A 24873-nucleotide genomic window follows, 5' to 3' on the forward strand; every position below is an offset into this window, starting at 1 on the left:
GAACCCAGAAGGGTATTATTGTACTGATCGTAACATTGTCTTGTGTATTTGACCAGTCATGATAGGTGCTCGCTAACTGTGTTCGCCCACTATCTAAAAGAGTGATCATGGACAGACTGGCACCAACCATGAGAGTGTGCAATTGTCACTATGGCCTCGGGACAAATAAATTAAGGTGAGTGCCACCTCGTTGCCTATGGGAGCAGGACAACGCCTCTGTTATAACTGAAAAATCTTATCCTTGTCGTATTTGTGCGCATATATAAACTATTTAAAACTACCAGGTAAAGCCCACTGAGCTGTATGGCTCTTTTTGAGAAGCGACCTCGCCACAAATGATAGCTCAACGAAGTGGCTTATCGGGTGGAAATGTATTGCAGCCGCCAAATACTCTCAACGAACGATTCTAAATGTGAAGGGAAAAACCAGAGGACCCGGAGAAAAATCCATACGAGCGCGGGGAAAACATGCAGACTACAAATATACGGGCGTCAGGGCCGGGATATAACCCATGACCTCCTGTGTGTGCAAGTGAAGGCATTTCAATTACAACTTGAAATTGGCAAGGTGTACGCAACGTTCATTCGGATGTGAAATGGCACACATTTCACATTTGAATTTTATTATTTTTTACATCTTTTGTCAGCGAGTGCAAGCAATTGCGGACGGACAGGAAGAAAGGATTCACGAGATTTGGTGCCGGAGGTATTTTTAGATCAGACTGGCACTCATTTAGCCAAGCATGATAGTGTGCTTCCAAGTCATCACTCGTTCGTTCATTCATTCATTATCCCTTAGCCTATTATTGCTACTTTGCAAAAGCACTGCGGCACGCTTCACTTCTGCTAAATGGTGTTACCGCTCGTGGGCAGGCCTTCATGCGGTTAGCTTGTCCATTCTTCTTTCTAATCCAAAACAATCTGGCAGTGCGTTTCAAGCCATTTCCAATATTCTATTCATGAACAAGTTGGAGTTTGTTTTGATTAATTGGCTGGTGTGGTCAGCGAAATGATGTCAGTGCCATGCAGGACATTCGTGTGTCCAGCCGCCTGACTTGCCCTGGTCAGAATCAGGTGATGGCTTAATATATTTATGCTGCACAACATTGCTAGAGGGATAAATAAATAAACAAACATCCAAATACGATGTGCAAGTCCAATCGAGAGTGAACACATCCGAGTTCTAGCTTTTACCTTGTCGATGCTATCCATACGTTTACTACGGTGCTATTCCTGAGAATGGCGATATGTTCAGGAAGTAAATGTCATCGTTGAGGTCTGCTAGCCACGAGAGGGCTGCAGGAGAGAGTTGTAGTTTTGATGTTTTTCCATTGAAGGAGCGCAGACGACAGTGGTTTACTATCTGGCCCACAGTTTGGGTTGCATGGCCACAGTCACATTACTGCGTCTTGTCTTTAACTTTCCATTAATGAAGGGGATGTGCGCATCGGCCTGTTGATGTTTCTGATGTGGTCGATGGTTATACCACCGGCGACTTCGAGGAATGTCAAAGCCCAGGACGTGCAAATGTTTCGGTTTCAAATGAGGTGTTTCTTTTGGATATCTGCGTAGCTTCACCCATTCTCCAGCATTATGCCGGATCTGGGTGAGATTCTAGGATGGCTACAGCTTGATCCCACAAGGGGAATAAAGGGTTGTCATTGGCAAGAAAACGTGCAAACTCCCTTGCAGTTTGAATGCCTCTATGGATAATTGCTGGCAGAATGTTCACCAGAACAAGGAGCCAGGGGTTTTGTGTCGGCTTCACTGTTCTGGTTATGATGCACATTGCATTATCTAATTGCGTGATTATCAGTTCTGTGTACGGGCTCCCAGGCCAGGCTGGGGCGCAGTGCCTCTACCACTGAGTAGTTGAGTGAGAGGGCGGCAGTTCGCAGCACATCAGCTGACTCGCCCGAGGTCGTTCCTGCAAGTTTCTACTGCAGGGCGATTCTTGATTTGGTCTTATCACAGATCTGTTTCATGTGGGGTTTCAAGGTCAGGCTTCTATCCATGATAACCCCGAGATATCTTGGAGTGGGCTCAAGCACATTGGGCTACCACAGAAGGACACCATCACAGGTGTATAGCTGCTGCGTGATTGTTCAGGTGCAAAGCACTAGTGGTGGCTTTGGAAGGATTTGGCCGAACTCTCCAGAAATGGAAATATGCCTCCGATAAAATTAAATCGGCTGTTAGAGTACTGGCAGTGTTCTGGGGCTTCGTGCCCTTTGCAGCAAGGGCTATGCTATCTGCATATATGAACTCGCGAGATAATGAACATAGCAGGTCACTCATATATAATGTGTCTGTGACGATGCTAGTACCGAGCCTTGAGGGAGGCCATTGTTCATAATTCGATTGTGACTGTGTTTACCAATGAGATGTTCGCGTACACTAAAAGTGCATTTGCCGAGCATCACATCGATTAGAATATCAGGGGTTGGCAACCTATGGCTCGCGAGCCAGATGTGGCTCTTTTGATGACTGCATCTGGCTCGCAAATAAATATTAACTGACATTTCTTTAGTTGTATTCAGTGTTAAAAAAAATATTATATGGCTCTCACGGAAATTTATTTTAAAATATGTGGCTTTCATGGCTCTCTCAGCCAAAAAGGTTCCGGACCCCTGGATTAGATGTACAGTAGAATGGCATCTGATGATTACGGCCAACTTAAGCAGCAGGCCATGATGCCAAACAGTGTCATAGGAAGCAGAGAGGTAAATCAATACTGTTCCGGTGTTCTGTTGAGTGATGGAAACCAGTTTCTACGTACGTATGTATGTTGAACCCTGCTAATCGGAGGTGCTCTGTTGATTTTCAGGCACCGAGGCTCCGCAGGAGCTGCTAGGCTTTACGGTTGGATTGAAGTCCAAGTCTGCAGTGACGTCTTCCCAGCGTGGTTTTTCGTGCAGAGTTAAGGGATACCAGCAGTGCAGTGCCCTTATCTTGGTCACCAGTTCTGATTAACTCTTTCAGGAAGTTATTTTTTTCTAATACCCCCTCGGGATGTTTTTTTTTTGCAGCAGATGTCAGAATTTTAATGCATTTTGTAAAAGTGTTGAGGCTTTGGAATCTAAGTTCTTCAATTGGGCTTTTCGTTGATCGTAGCCAGGCCGGTCGGCCTTCCGAAAGTTCCAACGCAGCCCAGGGTTTTGAGGTTATGACCGGTATGAGTAATTCAGTGTGCTTGACTGCCACCAGTCTGTGTTGGCTCTTTGTAAAATTGTTTATAATGGTTCGCGGAGCAATTACTGGCTGTCCATTCTTGTCCTTTTGAGATGAAGCATGAGTTGGGATTATAGCCTTTTATTTTTTTATCGGGCTGAGTGAAATGTGCCTAGCTGTTTAGGGTCGTATATAAGGAATGCGTCTCGTGCCAATGGCCATTCCATGAGTTTCCCCATTGTGTGCGGTGGCTGTATAAGTCACCGAAATTTATAGCCGGGTGAGTGGCTGCTAGCAAAGGTGGTGACAGCCATTCCTTATTCGGGGCCTGTATACATTTATGACCAGCAACATGGCCGACTGTGACGGTTATTGTTGATGTGTCGTCACACATGGTGGTGGACTTGAAAGCATAGTCATTTAGACCTTGCCTAATGAAGGTGGCGAGGCTATTTTTAGGATGGTAGATGGCACAGCAACACATGTATAAACATTTAATTCGTAGCTTGTCGTCTTCGTGCTGTCCTCGGCATGCGTCTCCTCTAAGGCAATGCCGTCCAAGTTGTTTTCCGTTAGGTCTCCAGACAGGAGGTCATACTTAAGTCTTGAGAGTCCTAAATTTAGAGGTCAAAGTTAATGCTCAACACGCATCTGAGCCAGGAAGAGCCACACTTAAGTTTGTTGTTTAGTTTGTTGTCCTTCCCCCGTACCTCCGATTAGCACGGTCGGCTACGTACGGTGCGAAAGAAGGTCAAGATACATATGTACCTACCACCGACACCAACCCACCTGCCTACCACTTATCCACCTACCACACTCAACATACGTCCACGAAGAAGTTCAACATACATGCTACAACGCATTGCAATAACTTGTGGCCACGAGAACCAACTGCGCCGGGATGACTGTGAGCCGGCTCGCCTGGGGGTTGACGTCGAGGATGCACATTTTGCCGGTACGCACGACGCCGTGGATCGACTCGATCTTGGTGCCGTACAGGTTCCCCTCGTACTCGCCACTCTCGAGGTAGCGGCCGGCGCGGATGTCCGCCTCCATATCGGCACGCGACACGAAGTAATAGCCCTGGCCCTCCTTCTCGTCGTCCCTCGGAGGCCGAGACGTGACTGTGGAGCAGAGCGTGGGAAGACAGAGTGACCAACAGATAAACGCAACGTGTGTTGAGCAGTCACGGTGGCGAGATGTTAACTACCTTGGCTGGTGTGCAGGAGGTCGTGGGTTTGATTCCGACCCTGACGACCCCTATATATTTGGAGTTTGCATGTCTCTCTCCTCGTGGTTGCGTGGACTTTTCTCCGGGCCCTCCTGTTTTTTCCCTCCACATTTAAAAGCCTGATTTTGGAGTATTTGGCTGCTGTAAATTTCCATGCGATGAGCCACTTCGTTTAGCCATCATTTGTGGTCAGGTCGCTTCTCAAAAAGAGTGATATAGCTCAGTGGGCCTTACCTGGTAAAGTAAAAAATAGTTTATAGTTTAGTTTAGTCAGTGGGAAAATCTCACAATTGGATACTAAAAGGGGATTAACTCATGTTGCATTTGGGGGGGCAGTTATAAAATTAATACTACTTTGCAAAAAGTTATCGGTGTGGAGGTTAAAGCCACTGGCTTTGGCCACCAGTGGGGATGACCACCACTCAACACTGCTTGTTTGAGCAGAGAGAAATTGATAATTTAAATTTATGTTTTGTTTTAGCTTTAAAATACGAATCGTCACTATCATCACTGGGTTGCCAACAATAAGGATATACAATTTACGCTTTGTTTTATGAGTTTGCTCTTTATTATAACTTCTGCAGATGGATATAATTATGTAGCTTATTTTGACTTTAAAGTCCTGCATCGCGTCAAAAATGCATGCATTTAGAACAAACTATGAATGACGTACACAGCTTTACCCTTTCATCTTTTTGAGAGGACATATACATTTATAACCATGATATTGATTAAATCAGCTCGTGCAGAGGAAAGGCGGATGAATTTATCACAGGATTATGAGAGATGGCAACAGCTGGGCGAGGCTTCATCCAGAAGTGGATCGATCATGGATGATGATGGCTGGTATTCCAAACCACTACGATTCTTATGACATTTCAAGAAAAAAATTATTAGAACGGCTGTCAATTGTAAGTCTGCATAATCCACCACGCCTGTTTGAGGAGTGCTTCAATATTAGTGGAAATGTTCAGTATACAATTGGCTCTATCATCACTCTTATCTTCAAATTTGTGCTGATCATCTACCCAACAAAAGGCTGAAAAGTCTTTTTTTACGCAACAATAGAATCGAGTTCATATTTTTGCAGATATATTGTAATATCATCATCACCATCACCCCTGATTATTAATCTAACCCTACAATGGATAATCACTATTATTGTCTGGATGGATATTCTGTTTCAACAGTCTATTTCATAAAGGTATGTAATCGGCAGAAGAATATTTCTCACACCGCGGATGGTGTAAATTTAAAAAGGTGCCACTCGCTGTGCCATCAGAGCCATCGTTAATGATGCTTACATAATTTACAAGCACACGGATGCAGGAGAGCGCGCATTTGCTTTGAATACACACCCTCTATATTTGCCTTTGAAGAAAACCGAGTGCGTGACAATCTTATTTATTTCTGATGCTGCATTTTAATGGTACATTTTAAGGAAGCCTATCGAAAACTGCATATTACATGGGACAGAGGAAGGTGATTTTGAAAAAAAAATGTACATTAAAAAAAATACAGATCAAAGGCTGCTTATGTAACTTGTGGGTGTTGACGCTCGGCTATAACAAAACACACACACAAAAGAAACGCACCTTCTTCACGGCGCAAAGAACTGGAGAACACCTGTACAGCCAGCCACAAGCTGGCGCGACTCGAACCGACAGGTGTGGACACACTCATCGGAAAGGCTGGCGCTTTTGCGTGGTATCAGGGAGAAATCGGGAGACCCAAATCTCTCCCATGATGGCGATGGCTGCCATGCGACCGGTTTTATAGAGCAGAAAGTGCGCACGCAATTGGAATGGCTTTTAAGCTGGTTACGGTAAAATAACAACTCGTGCCAGTGGCACGGCGATCATTATCGCTAATTCAGGAGCACGGTTATGTCCACATTACAGTGTTCATTGTCTTGCCATCGCTATACCCGGTTTAGTTGTTGGTGGTTTAATCTCAAAAGCACAGAGACGTTGCACACCACACACAATACTGAAACGCACACACATGCAAGACACAGACAAAGATCACCCGTATAGCCTGAATAGACCGCTGGGACAAGTGCTGTTAGCGAGCACCTGTGAAGGCCAGCACGGCACACGAGGGGGTGGGTGGCCAACACCACGCCCGGCCGCCTTTGTCTCCCCAGTGGCGATGTTTACACACCGCCCCAGGTACTCATTTGAGGCTGAGTCGACATATGGGAGGCCCAGGACCGGTTCAGATAATCGTCACTGTGTGTTGGCCGTGAGCCGGAATCGAACCTGGGTCGCTAGGTTCATAGCGCAGCGCAGCGCTAACCACGACACCACCGCTCCCCAACACCCAATGCACAACACACGTGCAGCAACACCAACAGTCGCCATTGCACCAGGCTAGGTGCACTTAGAGGCCAGATAAACCTCAATGGGCTCACGAAGGAAGGACGCCACGAGACAGACCCAAACTGAGTTGACTGGAAGATGTTCCACATGTAATCCCATTTGGGTGGCTCATATACCCACTCGCCCCGTTCGCACACGTAGCAGGAGAGAAGCTCAGCGGCGTGCAAGTATCGTGCACAGCTGCATGCACAGCACACATACAAGGTACGTACAGCACGTGTACAGCGCACGTACAAGGCACATACAAGGCACATATAGCGCACGTACAAGGCACACATAAGGCACATACAGGGCACTTACAAGGCATGTACAGCGCACGTACAAGGCACGTACATGGCACGGACAGTGCACATACAAGGCACGTACAGCGCACGTACAAGGCACGTACAAGGCACGATCATTCCATATCGCGACGGGTTGGCCACGAGCAGGCGGTTCTTGAGGCTTCGCCGTCCGACTCCCTGCGCTCCGATGAGCATGAGCGTCTTCCTCTGAAACGGTGGCATCTTGGCAACCTCCTCGTAAATCAGGATCTCGTGGCGGTCGAACTCTGTGGGGAGACACCCGCGGGCTCGTAAATAACCACAACCTGCGACAAATCGCGACGCTCTGCATCACTGCGGTGTCTGCTCGCACGTTGTTTATGTGCGCGGTGAGCGTTTTCCCGACTGATCCGGACCGCCGGTGTGCTTAGGGGTGCCGAATTGCCATTTGGAAAGTTGTAATCGTGGTTCGGGATTGATTTTGGCCCATTATCCCTCCAGGTTCAATAACATGAGTACAGCTCTGTGGGATGCCAAAAGTGGCCATTCTTTGGAAGGAGTGGTTCCCATCACAGAGAATATGGAATTTGTACTCTTGGCTCCAGACTATTAATGGAGATAGGAAGTGCCCCTACGATGCTTATTTGGGCAATCAGTCTGGCACTTTTTTTTGCAAAATTACAACTGTTTTTGCTTATAATTGGGCCCATGCCACATTTTGCAATTCATGCGTGGCTGATTCAGCACACAAAGAAAAGGTGGCCCATTCGGCCACGATGGATTCGTCACGGCCAGAATCATCCACTGTGGGGTGGAATTAGGCTTTTGGCGGAGCCAACATGAGCAAAAACAAGTTGCCTGCAGATATGCGTAAAGTTTCTGCCTTTGTGCGGAAATGCGGCAAACACGCCCGGGGGGTGTGTGTGGTTCGTGTGGGGAGCACCGAGAGGCCACGTTGACCAATCCCACCCCTAATCTACGTTCATGCGTATCGCCCCCTCTCCGAGAAATGTTCACGGAATGTCTGAATAAATTTACAGATTTTCGTGCGCTCTAAACCGTGGCATTAAAGTGGTAGAATGGAGACATTTAACGATTATGATGAAGATGATAAGAATGAAGAGGATGATAATGATAATAAACAATAATGATAAAGCTGTTGAAGATGATATTGACACGATCATCATGATGGTGATGATGCTGTTATCACTGTTCCTGCTGATGGTTCTGCTGCTGCTGATGACGGTGATCGTGAAGATGACGATGCCAAAGAGGTTGTGTTCCCAGGAAAGCTTCACTCAGACCTAAGACTTACTTTTAGAAGCGATGAAGCTAAAACACCCATAAAAAACCCCACACTTGTCGGGGATAACACTGAAACACCCAGAGATAGATCCACGAATCCACTTTAGGTTAAGCATGTTTGGAACGTTCATGAATCGCTATGTGATTCACCAACCCTTGCCTCCAAAGTGATTGTGGCACTTTGTGGCAAGGCCGTAGCCATGGAGTCAACATTCGGGGGGACCAAATCTTCCAGGGTGTCTGGGGTCCCAACCCAGGAAAATATCTAAATTTGCAAACTCATTTCCTCCCTAAAATATGAACAAAAATTCACAAACACATGGGATGGACTTTTTTTTTTACAATAATGTCTAACAGTGTATTGAATTACATTGCTCTGTTTTTACTTTTTTAGCATTTATTGTTTTATTGTATGTAATGGCAGAGATTGGGGATTAATAAAGTACAACCATAACCACAATCATATAAACAGAAATGTATGCATTGATTTATATGAAGACAAGTCCAGATATTGTGGCCAAGGTTGAGCAAAGTGTTGTTTTTATTTACATAGCATAGCAATTATTATTTTTATTGCAATATATTGGGGGGGGGGGGCATTTTGAGCATAATTACGGCCTTGTATTGTGGACACATCGCACCAGGTTACCGTTTGTTCAGGCTGAGTTGCTTCAAGTAGAGGTCCGGAATACGTTCTGCCACCACTCGGCAACCGATGCGTGCCATGACCAATAATTACACTTTGGTCGCCAGGTTCGTAATGCAGTGTACAGATCAAATCGTTATTCACATTGCACACACAACAGCCACACTAAAAAGATACAGCCTTAACAGACTGTTGGGCGAAGTGTCACGAGTACCTATGGAGGCCAACACAGCACACGAAGGAGTGGTGTGGCGAACACCACCGCCTTTGTCTCGCCAGTGCTGATATCTACACATTGCACCGGGTAATCATTTAAGGCTGAGACAATCTAGGGGAGGCCCAGGGTCAGTTCAGGTATTGCTCACAACTGATGTTAGCCGTAGCTGGGAGTTCATCTCAAGGTTTCCGGGTTAAGAGCGCAGTGCGCTAACCACTGTGCTACCGCTCTATGATGAATTATGTATGGGTATATATACTGTAAATAATACAAAAATGTGCAATTCAATATACAACAAAAATCCTGCATAGGAAGATGGAATACATAATTCCAGGTATAAATTATGGACAACAATATGAGAGTGTGTAAACACCTACACATGAATAATGGCTCTTCGATTAGCAAGAGATTTGCAGCTCCACTTGTTTCATTTATAACGAAAACCCTCAAACAAATTGCAAGCACCCGTCCAGTGCTTCCAGACATTTATACCGCAGTTTGATCACTTATACCTACCATTGACAGAAAAAAGATTGCACAGTTACTTTTTCATATACCCATCGAAATAATTAAATTTCCAAAGTGAAAGATTTGTTTTCCCTTACCCTTAAATTGTTGTAACATTGCTGCAATACAACTAAAGCAAAAGACTGCAGATGCATAATTTATGTTTGCACGTGTGTGTGGGGGGGTGTAACGGTTAGCGCTACACTGCACTACAAACCCGGCGACCTGGGTTCGATTTCTGCTCGCGGCCAATACCAGTGACGATTATCTGAACCGATCCTGGGCCTCCCTTAGGTCGACTCAGCCTCCAATGAGTACTTGGTGTGGTGTGTAAATATCACCACTGGGGAGACAAAGGCGGTCAGGCGTGGTTGCTGGCCACCCACCCCCTCGTGTGCCATTCCGGCCTTCATAGATGTTCGTTAACACCACTTGTCTTTGTTATGTTGGGAGTGAGAACTGTTGGTAAGTGGTATTCTCAGCCATAGATAATGTGATATCTGAATGTTTCACAATCCTCCCCTAGGTGTTGACTTAGTGTTAAATGAGTGCTTTGTATTAAACATCACACTTTGGAGAAAACGGTTGAATGGGCAACCCTTAATAGGTGCTCACTCACAGCTACAAGAGGTATCTATGCAACAGAAGATATTTTCAGGTGAAAGCGTGCTTGTGCATATTCGCATATAAGCACCCCTCGTGTTGCATATCATTTGTGACGATATGGGTTTTCGTGAGGTAATTTCTCCACCAACCACGAAAATATATAAATACTTACATCACTAAGTCATTTACCACAATGCCGTTCGTGCGAATTGCTCAGAAAAATGTTCACGTCCAATGGCTGCGTGGCGCCTCCCGCGAGCTTTATGATCCTTTCTTTTGTGAAAAATTATGGATTGTGCACGCACGTGAATCGCACTGAATTTACCGCATTGCTACAATTTACGCCCGTAAAAATTTGTAAACACGCCAAACTTACAGGCTACGGTTAGCTGACGCTGGCTTTGATTTACTCTGCATTATTTCACTTGCATCTACATTTGAAAGCTTCCACTTCATAATTTGTTCATTTATACATATAACTGTTTTCTCAAGTAGAAGAACTGATTTATTTGGAATATATTTTCATGCCATCACTTAGGGAGGGTGATCAAAAAGTCCATGGCTGGAATCGGCTCGTGCTATGCAGCGTCAAAAAGTCACATTTTTCAGATCGACGATTCTTGAATGGAAATACCTTGTTTCCTCGTCAAATACATGAAGACATGCACGGATGCATGTTCATCCGCTGAGAAAATGGAGCAATGAAATCAGTTCTTGGGCAGTTGCTGAGTGGATTACTATTCTTTTGCAGGATTGTGAGATGGTGATCGCTTGGAAAGACCTTGTTCCAGCGGTGGATTGATCATTGCTGATTATGATGATTGTTTCCTAAAAAAAATCGTGCGATCCACGTTCCATGAGAGTGGTGCAACAATGCCACTGACATGAGGCCATAGGCTAGTGAATCACCCCTGGTAATATGACTCACTTGATGTACTGCCCGAGAGATGTTTTGAGTGACAAAAGTAAATACACTAACAATATCAACAGGTTAACGCTCACACTTAACCCATGAAATCAATTGGGTGTTCCAGATCAATGTTTCCCTGTAGCTGTCTCTTACACGAGATATCGCAACTGTTCCAGATAATTAGTTTGCTTAATTGCTACTGGATTACGTTGATCCAAAAGGCACACTGTTTCGTGACTGTAAATGTTGTTTCATTAACGCAATTAAACAATCTCTTTCGTCTGTTATGTCTTTGTATGATGCCCAAGAAGCTGTTTATCTTTCGTCGCCAGATACAAAACGTAAACTCAGAATCTTGGCCGTGTGTGGGGCAGCGTTATGCCATGGATATCAGCAATTCAGTTTCCTAAGCCTCCCAGCCAGCTCCCGAGATAAGGGCATCAATGAATTGAGATGCTATCGCATTGCTTGCAATGACTTTGCTAATTAACACAAGAAAGTTTGGTCCCCTGGGCTGGAAAAAAAAAACAAAACAAAAGTTTATTTCATGGAGGTCAAGCCAGGTTCTTATGGGCCACACAGCGGCCACCCACAGACACCATCAATCGCCACGAAGTGACGATGCCTTCTTCGCCACTGCGTTTCCGCTCGGCTAGGTGTACGTTGTGGCCACGTGAAGTGTCGACGGCTCGCTTGGTATAGCAGTAAACGGGACAAACCCTGGCGTTACGGGTTGAGTGAGGGGACTGGCAGATCTACCAGCTGTGCTCCCCACTGCACTAACTTCGTGTATCTCAGCCACCTGGCGCTCTGCTGTTGTGAGCGTTACGCTGCTGCCCTCCGTTGCTGTTTGAGGGAAACTGCCCCCAATTGCCAGGCAGCATATTTCACAGAGGTCGATATTTTGACTTAAAGCTTTCGTGACTGCAGGAATTCATAATCTTTGGGTCTTTCGGTAAAGTCACGTAGGTAGGATAAAAAAAAATAACAAAACATAACAAAAACTACGACCGCGCTTGTGTTGCAATCGAAACGTCGTAGTTTTTGTTTGTTATTTTCTTTGAACCTATCTACGTTACTTTACCGAAAGACTCAAAGAATATAGAGGTCGATATTGCTACCGTTTTTTGCCAGTCAAAGGGAAGTTCAATATGCTCCAAATCCCCCCCCCCGTACCAAATCAGCCTCTCTATAGCCAATGTTGTGGCCATTTGCATATACAGATACACCGACACATGCTAACCCAATAATAGTCTAGGGCAAAGGACTCAACTTTCATAGACCTCAGTAACCCAGTAAGACACAAAATGTGTATTTAGCCCTCCGATGTCCATTTCCATTGCTCTGTCAAAGAGACCTTGCACACCCAGCCTGCCTTGTGTATTACGTCTGCGGTCACGACCCTGCCATCTCTCTGTGTGCTTTCATTAAAAAGGTAGGGCAGCAGCGCAGTGTAGCGTGTAATAAGCAAAATAAAACACAATTCAATTAAAATTCATTAGTTCGAATCGGCTGCTTCATGATGAGTGTGTCCCCAACGCACGCATAAGAGGTCAAGGTTTGAATGTTGAGCGTTGACTGTTGCCTATGCAAGACCTTAAATTAATAAGGTATACGATCACACACACACACCACTGTTAATATACAGACCTATCTTGTTTCTTTATCTTAAGAAGCTCTGATATTGGTGGATGGGTCCAATCTGGCCACCCAAATCTCCATCACTTGTAAGGAGGTGGAGCAGGGGCACAGTGGTAAGTACCACTCTGTGCTTTGAAGCCGGTCACTTGAGTTCGATTCTCAACAATGGCTAACATCAGTAGCGAGTGATATGGAACTAATAATCATGAAGCATGCACCTTCATCAACCTGCGGTGACCAGCGTGGTGAAGTATGGTCGAAGAGTCTCCATCACCAACATGGTGGGCAGAGGCATATGCAGTGGATTAACACTTGGTTGTATATTAGAATTAGAATTATATTTAATGAAATATAAGGTTAATTACAATAACACATCATCACCACATGATTAACACCGCATTCATATAATTATCAAATATTCGTCATCCAGCTCAAGTCTACATATATATTTTTTTATGACATACAGTGGAACTGCAAGTATCACGTAAATATTAAATATATGTGCGGTTGTTAAAAGTTTAGAGATTGAGTTATTAAAAGTATGCACTAATGCCTAATTCATTATTCTCATAGCTCACTCTGCATGAATCCACTTATTCTATAATATGATTATAACATTCAGATATGAAAATGAAATAAGACCAATGCTCACTAACCTCGGCATACACTGGGATGTAACAATTATTTTATCAAATTACTTCTAATACTCGTGATGCATGCATCGCATTTTTGCTGGTGGGAATATATTAACAGCGACCCGCATCGGTTTACTGCGAAGAAAGGTAGGTGGACTAGAGCAGATCGCCATCACTCAGAGGGATCACGATCCGCGGTCAAGACTCGTGACGGAATAGCAGACAAAGGGAGGTAACGCATCCGAGGGAGGGGGTGACCACCGCGGAGAAGGAGTGCGGGGATCCGCTCGTGCGCAGGAAAGAGGTAAATAACTATTCTAGATTTAAAGCTTTCGTGACTGCAAGGATCCATACTCTTTGGTTCTATTCGGTAAAGTCACGTAGGTAAAAAAGAAAATAACAAAAATCACGACGTTTCGGGCCACAACACAAGCGGCCTTCATCAGGTGAAGGGACCGTGCTGTCTCGAGGACAGCCTGGTCCCTTCACCTGATGCTGTCTCGAGGACAGCCTGGTCCCTTCACCTGATGAAACGTCGTGATTTTTGTTGTTTTATTTTTTACCTACGTGACTTTACCGAATAGAACCAAAGAGTAAGTAAATAACTCTCCAATGTGCGACCGTGGTCATTCGGAACAGACGGCATGTACGTATCTATTTTGAACGTCTTTCGCACCGTACATAGACAACCGTGCTAAATCGGAGGTGCGGGGGGGGGGGGAAGGCAACAAACTAAAACACAAAAAGTAGTTATAAAGAAATGAGTTTATATATGAATACAGCATATAACGCCGCAATGCCCGATCCACAAATACGACGGAGACGTCACAGCGATTGCACTCCGCTGCTCCTGACGCCACTATCTGACTTGACCACCTAAATGTGACATTGTAGCTGTTGCTCTGCATCTACATCAGCGGTCGTACGACAGAAGAAGAAGAAGAAGCAGTTGCATCAAGGGGGATAGCCATTACTTTGGAAGGCCTTCATCCAGCGGCAGATAGATCTATCCGATGGATCTATCTGATAGATCTATCATCCAGCTAATGATCATGTTTGCATAGTGCTTTACTACTAAGGTTGCATAGTCTCACACGACTTATAGATTCTAGCAATGATACGGGGGCAAAAATAGGAAGTGATTTGCGAATTAAATCATGATCTCATCCACACTTTGTTCAACCACCCACCACACTGCAGGTCGCAACAACACCCTCACTCACCCACTCACTCAACAAGATGGTGGCGGCGGCGTGTGAGTTGTTTTTGTGAGTTGTTTTTGCCTGAGTGTAAACTGTGCGTGATAATGTATGAAATGTGAGTGAGAATGAGCTGTGTGTGAGCTGCGTGTGAGTGTGTGTGAGTGAGCTGTGTGTGTGAGTGAGCCATTTGAGAGTGAGACGTGTGAGCCGTGTGAGAGTGAGACGTGATTATAATACTTTGTGTTGAAAGGGCCATTGCCCGAAACATCGCCTATTCTGGATTTTATTTTGGAGGCCACCCCCAGCAAACGTAGTTCAGCAGCTTCATAGCTTCATGGCCGTGACGAGAGGGACTTCTGCGTTCGGGCAGTGATGTGTGTGATGGTGTGGTGATGTGCACTGTGTGTGTGTGATGGTGTACACTCGTGTGTGTGTGTGATGGTGTGGTGATGTGCACTCGTGTGTGTGTGTGATGGTGTGGTGATGTGCGCTCGTGTGTGTACCAGCCTGAGTGAGGCCTGGTTGGTCGCGCACGTGGTGCAGCCTGAGTGAGGCCTAGCTAATCGTGCACATGGCGCAGCCTGAGTGAGGCCTAGTTAATCGTGCACGTGGCGCAGCCTGAGTGAGACCTGGCTGATCGTGCACCTGGCGCAGCCTGAGTGAGGCCTAGTAAATCATGCACAAGGCGCAGCCTGAGTGAGGCTTAGTTGGTCATGCACGTGGGGCCTGGTTGTGCACATGCCACTGCCTGGGTGAGGCCTGGCGGATTGTGCACCTGGCGCAGCCTAAGAGAGGCCTGGTTAATCATGCACAAGGCGCAGCCTGAGTGAGGCCTGGTTAACAGTGCACCCGTCGCAGCCTGAGTGAGGCCTAGTAGATCGTGCACCTGGCGCAGCCTGAGTGAGGCCTGGTTGATCTCACCCATGGTGCAGCCTGAGTGAGGCCTGGTTGATCGCGCCCATGGCGCAGCCTGAGTGAGGCCTAGTTAATAGTGCGATGGACCACAAGCTGTGTTCCTGCCAAGGCGGCATTGCCACGGACCACAAGCTGTGTTCCTGCCAAGGCAACATTGCCACGGACCCCAAGCTATGTTCCTGGAAAACTTCACGGAGATCGTCAAGACGGCCAAGGGTCGTGAATGAAGAGCCCCCTGTGTGGGCTTCAGTGGGGCCATCTGGTCGGGCAGCAGAGACACGAGAGGCCAAGAAACAACATTCCAGTCGTGAGCTGAGCTCAAGGAGGGCTAGCTCGAGCACCATCCTGCGGCGGGGAAAGGAGGCGGTGAAAGCGGTTCAGCCGAGCCCACAACAGCCAAAAATCTTCTGTCCCTGTCTGGGGGGGGGGGGGGGTGCTGTTCAACCCTAGCACATGGGCGAGAAGCCGTGCATGTGTGACGAGTGCGGCAACACATTTTCTCGCGCTCGGCCTACAAGTATATATATATTTTTTCTTTTCTGCTTGTGTGTTAATCTGTGTTTACCTCGGATATTTTAGACATGGCAATTCTCCTGCTGTGTATCCTACTGCTGTACCTCCCAGTCATATCTAGTGCCACACTCAACTCTACAAACAGCTACCCTCGTTACTTTGCGTCCATACTTGTTGCTCGATTTGCCACTTCACATGCTAATGAAACAGCTCATAGACACTTCTACACTCCATCATTGTATCCTTTTAAACACTATCTTTGTCTAATTACTTCACCAGCACTCCTTACAAACTTCATTCTGCTCTTAAAAATAACACCATCTGTGAGCTACTGCTATTCGTCCAAGGTTCGCCGCTCTTCATCCTTTCACAGAAAATACTTGAGCAAACTATTAATTCTACTTTTCTTATTTCTGGGTGGTATTGAGCTTCATCCTGGCCCAAATGTAAAGAACTCGTATAATTCTATAGATTTTTCTGGCAGGAAAGGTGTTGGTGTTCTACATGTCAACATCAGAGGGCTTGTGATTAAATTAAGTCAACTAAAACTAGAAGTGGCAAATCTTGACCCAGACATTTTTTGCCTAACAGAAACATTTCTCACTCCTGCCGTCAATGACTTGCAGATTACGATTGACAACTACAACCTTTTTCGGCTTGACCGAGGATCTAAAGGAGGTGGAATTGTCATCTATGTTCGTAATACTATTGCATGTTCACTAGCTCACTCCTTGTTTAAAAAATGTTGCTTTGAAGGTCTGGCTCTCAGAATAACTCTCACAAATCAACAGATATTGGTAGTGTGCTGCTATAGACCGCCTAGTGGGAAGGATGTTGAAGCTGCATCTGCACTGAGAGAGCTTTTTGGGGGCCTCCCTAAAGGTGAAATAGTTTTAGTGGGTGATCTAAATTGGAATTGGCTAAACTCGCCGGCCATGGCCACAAATTTTGCAGATGAATTTAACCTGTTTCAATTAATAAATGTCCCCACAAGACCCAACCTAAAAAAATCCGGGACAGTCATCTCTGCTTGATGTCCTATTGACAAATGCCCCTCACAATTTCACACTGACTGGTGTTCTGGGTGATTACTCCTTCATTTTTGGGGTGAGATCATCAGCCAGACCCAAAGCCCCCCCTAAATTGGTTGAGAAGCACTCTAGGAGACACTTCAGCACTCAGGCATTTACTAATGATGTGCTTCACTCGAATATTGACAAGGTCTGTGATATCCCCAACCTGACTACGGCTTGGGAGGCCTTCAGGTACATGTTTCTCCAAATTCTTAACAAACATGCTCCGTTGGTTAGATTTAAAACTAAAGGCCCACCATGGTTTGACCTTTTGATTACAAAGCTCATGAAAACTAGGGACAAGGCTTGGGCATGTGCTCAGAAAAGTAATTTGGTCGATGACTGGCTAGAATACAGGATTTTAAGGAATAAATGCGTCAAAAAAATACGGCATGCAAAAAATGCCTACTTTTCCTCCACTCTCCTGGAATCACATGGAAATGCCAGGATTTTCTGGAAAACAATCAAATGTATCGAAAAGGCATCCAAAACAGACAATCTGCCCGTTGAGCTTAACCGAAATGGGGTATATTTTTCAGATCCCCAAAAAATAGTTGACAATTTTAACCTTCATTTTTCTGAAGCTGGTAATCTTTTTGATAATGTATTGGGAGTCACCCCTGCTCATGCAAATTCCTACACCCCTGTCCAAATATTAAACGAATTTAGTTTCCAGCCAATCCACGAAAGTAATGTTCTGAAACAACTGTCCTATCTCAAAGGGTCCTCTACCGGAGCAGATAGTATTCCTGTCTTTGCTCTACTAACTGTTGGTCACCTAATATACAAACCTATAGCCCATATTTTCAACCTGTCCATCAAATAAGCATCAGTTCCTCTAGAATGGAAACATTCCTATGTCCGTCCACTTCACAAAGGGGGCCCTAAAGATGATCCAAATAACTACCGACCTAAATTTTGATTTATGAACTACCGACCTATCTCAATTTTGTCCCCGTTGATGACATTTTTTTAAAAATGATTGAACTACCAAATTAGCAGTTTCCTGTCCACCAACAATCTACTACATCTAAAACAATATGGGTTCCGAAAAATATACAGCACCACATCTGCTGCATTAGACTCTCTGAATCACATTTACAGTAGCCTTGATAATAAGCAGTACTGTGCCTGTCTTTTTCTTGACCTTTCCAAAGCTTTTGATACAGTAGACCACAACGCCCTGCTTAGTAAACTAGGTTGCCTCGGTTTTTCTGAAACGCAGTAAAATGGTTACAAAATTACCTCTTTTCTCGCACCCAAACTGTATTCACAGATGGTTGGAGGTCAAACAGTTTTAAGATAACAAGGGGTTCCACAGGGTTCCATCCTCCGCCCCCTTTTCTCTCTTTATGTCAATGACTTTGGCACTGACCTGGATCATTCCAGGGTAAATCTTTTTGAAGATGACACGATACTGATTACTGCTGGCTGCTCTCCGGATGACGTGATTGCTAAGCTACAGGGTAATTTCAACAAACTACAACATCAGCTAGTTGTTCTTAAACTAGTCCTGAATACCTTCAAAACCAAGGTGCTACGCTTCTCACCAGGACTAAAGCAGGAAGTTATTTTTCCCCAATTCCATTCCTTAAATAATTATCAAATAGAGCAAGTCAAGATCTATAAGTATTTTGGGGTCATCCTGGATTCAAACTGAATTTTGAAGATCACATTGATTATATTGGTAAAAAGACGAAAATAAAAATTGGTTTTCTGTATCAACACAAGCACTGCTTCCCCCCTATGTTCCGTTTGGAATTGATAAAAGCTACCATACCGCCTCTACTTGACTACTGTGACATCGTGTATAAATCAGCCCCAAGTACTGTACTGAAGAAGCTTGATTCCATCTATCGGCCTTAAGATTTACATTGAACTGCCCATATAGGACTCACCACTGTGATCTCTACATTGGGTCAAACTTAACATCTCTTAATGTTCGACGGCTTGTGCACCAGATATTATTTATTCACGATGTACTTACAAAAAAATCCGCAGACTACCTGCTGGATCTCCTCTCTGTTTCAAAGAACAAATTTGACCTCAGGTCTTCGCTCATTTACCAGCTTCACATTCCCTATTGCCGTACAAAAAGAGGAGGAAGGGCCTTTGCTATTGATGCCCCCAGGGTCTGGAATGCTATTGCCAATAAACTGTAACTTGAATCATTACCAATGAGATCTTCTCTCAAAACTGCTCTAGAGGAGTTGTACACCCCTAGCTGCCACTGCTATTCATTGGCGTAAAATAAAATAAACTGTTTCGCTCCGGATGACGCCGCAAAGTATTATCTGTATTTGGATTTAGCGTGCTGATCTTAAAGGTGCATTGAAAAATTTGATACTCCGACTGATGCCTCTGTTGTTGTGGAGTAACTCATGCAGCCAGCTATGGCTCTAGGGTTTGGTGTTACATGTTATTTATGTAGTTTATTGTAAAAAAAATTCGGTCACAGTTCCTATGATCACTGTTACATTGCAATTATGGCTTTATTTTTTGGTGATTTCGAAAACGGTTTTTGGTTTGGACATGTTTGTTTTGTTGTAGTACGGAGTTAGACTGATGGCCTTAATTTAAGTTTTCTTGTGGTTGTTGTTGTTTGACTTACATCCCACTGGGATTTTTGCACATAGCGTTGGTGTACGGTGCTTTTACAGGAATATTTAGCTGTTTTTTTCATGGATGTTCTGTTTGCACAGTCACGTAGCCGAATGGTTCACAGGGCTATACGAAATAAATAAACTGAAAAAAAAAAATCTCAAATCAAGAAAATTAATTAAATAATGGAGTGCGTGCTTTGGTACATGCATAGTATATATGCTTTGGTACATGCATAGTATATATGCTTTGGTGCATAGTATATACGCTTTGGTACATGTATAGTATATATGCTTTGGTACATGCATAGTATATATGCTTTGGTACATGCATGGTATATGCTTTGGTACATGTATAGTATATATGCTTTGGTACATGCATAGTATATATGCTTTGATACATGCATAGTATATATGCTTTGGTACATACATAGTATATATGCTTTGGTACATGCATAGTATATATGCTTTGGTACATGCATGGTATATATGCTTTGGTACATGTATAGTATATATGCTTTGGTACATGTATAGTATATATGCTTTGGTACATGTATAGTATATATAAAACATACATTCATAAAACGGGAAAATCAATTATAGGGTGTGGTAGAAGCGTCCATACCTATCCTGATAAAGAGAACGTGCATGTATACATACACAGGCAACACCAATTTCTTGAAACAAGGTCACTCAAAACACATCCATTTTAAGGTAAAACGACTTTCAGTGAAGAAAAAAATGAACTCACGAGGTTCATTTTCAAAGTGGTGCCCCCCCCCCCCCCCGCTGGGCTGAACACATTTTGTGCTTTTCTGCATAACCCCCCCTCCTCCTCTTCTTCAAAATTGAATTATAACAACAACGCCCTCCCACCTTCGGCAAATGAGCCTACACGCGTGTGAGGGTTAAGTGCAGTTTATTTTTAGATCCGAGCTTGCGGCTGCAGCCAATCTGAGGACAAATTATTTTGTAGCCCAGCGAATGTTTCACTGCTGGTTTATGCAGCTTGAACGATCCCGGCAGAACGACTGGAAAAATAACCGCCCCGTTGCACCGCACGCGTTCCACTCCTTCGTGGAAATCCTTACCTGCATTTTTCGTGGACATGTACATCATTTTCTTCTTCTTTTTCCCACCCAGGACGCCACAGAAACCTCCTGCAACAATAAACAAAAAACCGCACCGTTGCGTGCAACGGTTGTAAGCGTGCTGCCAGTCTCACACCTACATCAATTTATTACGGGTTTCATTGAACCCACAGACACGGTACTCTGCTCTGAAAATAATGCCTCAAATGTGTTTGATGTTAATCTCGCATCAGAAAGGTAAGGGGTGGGGGGCATTCGGGTTAGATTGCTTGACTCACAAAAGTAAGGATGCTCGTTACAATCCCATTTGAGCGTCAAGTCATTGTGCCTTAGTCGATATAATAGGTAACTCTTTTTAAAGGTCAGCATTGGTCATCCTATGGAGAGACTGGTCTCCAGTATCGAGTAGTGACACAGCCCAGAAGTCGCACCAAATATGAAAAATGGACTTGCAAATGATTATATTGGGAAACACAAAGCACATCATCACCCCACAAATAAAAAAAACTAGCAGGCCCCTGCCGAAAATAGTCTCCAGACTCGGTATTTCTTTCCTGTATAAACATAATAACAATAATTGAACAGACATATTGATTTTCAACCCTCTAGCTTAGGACCACTCATGGCGATGACTACCTGCTGAAAATTCATCTGAGCAAGGAGACATTTTGGCTTTTATCTTTGAGCTACGTAATTTTTTTTAGTTTGGTTTGTAAAAATATAATGATATTGAGCCGTTGTTTTTTTACACAAGGATGCTCTCATTTCCAAGCCCAACTTGAATTATTTAAACTCTTCACCAGACACAACCTCAATCAAAACCTCTGGCTAAATCAATAGCCCAGCAATCCGCCTACAACATTCTGTCCTTAAGAGATTGTGATGTAACTGTAGAAATCGACTGAATGCTTTACGCTGTCCCTTTATTGTGTTAGCATGCTGAAATTACTATGTGCATCAAATATAACAGAGTACAATGACTTTTTTAAAGCGCAATTTTAATTAAAATGCACACTAAATTTTGATTTAAAGCTTTTGTAACTGCAGGGATTCATATTCTTGGTTCTTTCGGTAAAGTCACGTAGAAGGGAAACAAAATATAAAACAATAAAATTCTCACGACGTTTCGACTGCAACACAAGCAATCATCATCAGATGTGAAAACCACAGCAAGAAAATTGAAAAAAGTGGCGTTTTTTTAACGTTAGCACCATGGAGAGCGATTTGGCAGTTATTCAGATGGATGAGTCCATCTATGTTCGGAAAAGATGGGGGAGACGAAAATAATGGATGCGGTCTGAAAGCCACCGTAAGCATGAACAATCAATTAAAACTCGAAATGGTTTATCAAATCCTTCTAATGATTGCTAAGCCAGAATCCATCTTCTCGATTGAAATTGTCTCTGTGTTTGTATATGTGGATAGCCTCATGAACGAATCTCTCATGGTAGCCAGATGGCTTGCAGAGAACCTCTGTCTTGGAGAAGGCAATGTCATGTGAGCCTACTGAATTATAACAGTGATCTGCCACGGCCGAGGTGTTCGTCCTACAGTGTTTCAAGTCTGCTTTGTGTTCACGGATGCGGTCCGAGACATGTCGTTTGGTTTCTTCAATGTAACTACTACCACAGAGGCAACTTAGTTTGTAGACACCAGGGTACTGTATGTCCGGAATCACATCTTTTACAGACGGAACCAGATCACGGATTTTATGTAATGTGTTGAATCGGACCTGGGTCTTGTGTTTATTCAAGATTTTGGAGATATTTTTTGTGATCCCCGCAATGTAGGGTAAAGTGATGGTTTTGAATGGCTCCTCAAGAGGGTCCTTCTTTATGGTTGGAGTGATAGCTTTGCGGATTGTGTAGTCGGAGTAATCATTAGCCTTAAGAGCTTGGTGTACGTGCTTGAGTTCACTGGCTATGTGTTCCTGGTCGGATATGCATTGGGCTGTATGGTGCAGTGTCTTGATGAGGGAATTCTTCTGGGATGGATGGTGGTGGGAATCCGGTTTCAGGTAAGCATCCGTATGGGTAGCTTTCCTGTAGACAGAGTGGCTCATTGAACCATCAGGTCTCTTTTTTATTAGGACATCCAAAAAAGATAGCTTGCCATCTTTCTCGACTTCCATGGTAAATCTGATGGCTGGGTGTATGGAATTGATGTGGTCGAGGAATTGGTCTAGAGCAGGCCGGCCATGTGGCCAGATGACAAAAGTGTCATCCACGTACCTCTTCCATAAGGTTGGGCGCAGAGTGGCAGTCTGGATGGCGTCAGTCTCAAATTTCTCCATGAAAATGTTGGCTACAACCGGAGATAGGGGGGAGCCCATTGGGGAGCCCTCAGTTTGTTTGTAGAAAGTTACATTCCAAGTGAAGTATGTATTGGTTAAGCAATGTCTCACCAGGGGGGATAGAAGGGAAACAATAAAATAATAAAAATATAAAATGCACACACTTATACACACAATTGCACTCACGTGTAGATGCACATGGGGAATATTTTCAGCATTATCGGCAATTGCTAAATTAAATTACCATTCTAAAATTGTTTCTTAAATGCACATTGGGGTAGATGCTTCTCTGATGATTTGAAAGCAGGGAAAACGCCTTTCCATAACCTTCCAGAAGGAAAAGGCTAGTTTATTGATGAGGATATCGTGTGTGTCCATGCACTTTTTTTTCATGGATTTTCTGTTTCAGAATCAGAAAGAATCAGAATCAGAAAGTGTTTTATTCGCCTTGAAAGTTCGCACAGACAAGGAATTTACTTTGGCAGGAAGGTGCATACATTCAACATATAGGGATCTTAAATCTTAATATAAAGTAGCTATGAGATACAATCTAAAAATAAAAATATATAAATAGGGTATCAGTGTAAATATGGCAAGGTGTCATTTTGTAGATACAATGTTAAAGTCAGTGTAAGCCCTTGGCCTTGTTGAAGAGGCCAGCAGCGGATGGGAAGAAACTGTTTTTGTGGCGTGAGGTTTTAATCTTGATGGACCGCAGCCTTCTGCAGGAGGGGAGTACCTGGAACAGAGAGTGTCCAGGGTGGGAGGAATCGTCCACAATCTTTCTCACTCGCCTTTTGGTCCTCGAGGTGTGCAGGTCCTTGAGGGTTGGTAGATTGCAGGCAATCACCTTCTCAGCAGTGTGGATGATACGCTGCAGTCTGCTCTTGTCCTTGGCAGTGGCAGCAGCATACCAGACGGTTATGGAGGAGGTGAGGATGGATTCAATGATTGCTGTATAGAAGTGCACCATCATTGTCTTTGGCAGGTTGAATTTCTTCAGCTGCCGTAGGAAATACATCCTCTGTTGAGCTCTCTTGGTGAGGGAGCTGATGTTCATTTCCCACTTGAGGTCCCGGGAGAGAATAGTGCCCAGGAAGTGGAAGGACTCCACAGTTTTGACTGGGGAGTCACACAGGGTGGTGGGGGTGAGTGGGGCTGTATTCTTCCTGAAGTCCACAACCATCTCAACTGTCTTTATAGCATTTAGCTCTAAGTTGTTCTGGCTACACCAGGTTACCAGGTTGTAAGCTTCCCACCTATAGTCAGACTCATCCCCACCAGAGATCAGCCCAATGAGGGTGGTGTCGTCCGCAAACTTCAAGAGTTTGATGGACAGATGATTGGAGGTGCAGCTGTTGGTGTACAGGGAGAAGAGCAGTGGGGAAAGGATGCAGCCCTGAGGAGTTCCGGTGCTGATGGACCTGGAGTCAGAGACTTGTGTTCCCAGCTTAATGCACTGCTTCCTGTCAGACAGGAAGTCTGTGATCCACCTGTAGGTGGAGTCGGGCACATTCAGCTGGAAGAGTGTGTCCTGAAGCAGGGCAGGGATGATGGTGTTGAAGGCAGAGCTGAAGTCCACAAACATGATCCTGGCGTAGGATGCTGGGGAGGCCAGATGCTGTAGGGTGAAGTGGAGGGCCATGTTAACTGCGTCGTCCATAGACCTGTTGG

General features: G+C 44.4%; 1 protein-coding gene across 4 annotated transcripts in view; it reads right to left on the reverse strand.

The window, feature by feature from the left end:
* LOC116940843 (protein PALS2-like) overlaps positions 1–24873 on the reverse strand; it is a 226327-nt gene that overhangs the window by 13890 nt on the left and 187564 nt on the right. For all 4 annotated transcript variants that reach the window (XM_032951095.2, XM_032951096.2, XM_032951097.2 and 1 more), the window contains exons 8-10: positions 20907–20975; positions 7171–7332; positions 4092–4294 (exon numbers count right to left, since the gene is read on the reverse strand). In XM_032951095.2, coding sequence (XP_032806986.1) covers positions 4092–4294; positions 7171–7332; positions 20907–20975 — 434 coding nt within the window. The remainder of the gene's footprint in view (positions 1–4091; positions 4295–7170; positions 7333–20906; positions 20976–24873) is intronic.

This window comes from Petromyzon marinus, chromosome 10, assembly GCF_048934315.1.
Source record: "Petromyzon marinus isolate PM22_M1 ecotype Great Lakes invasive population chromosome 10, UKy_Petmar_22M1.pri1.0, whole genome shotgun sequence".
Classification (NCBI taxonomy): Eukaryota; Metazoa; Chordata; class Hyperoartia; order Petromyzontiformes; family Petromyzontidae; genus Petromyzon; species Petromyzon marinus.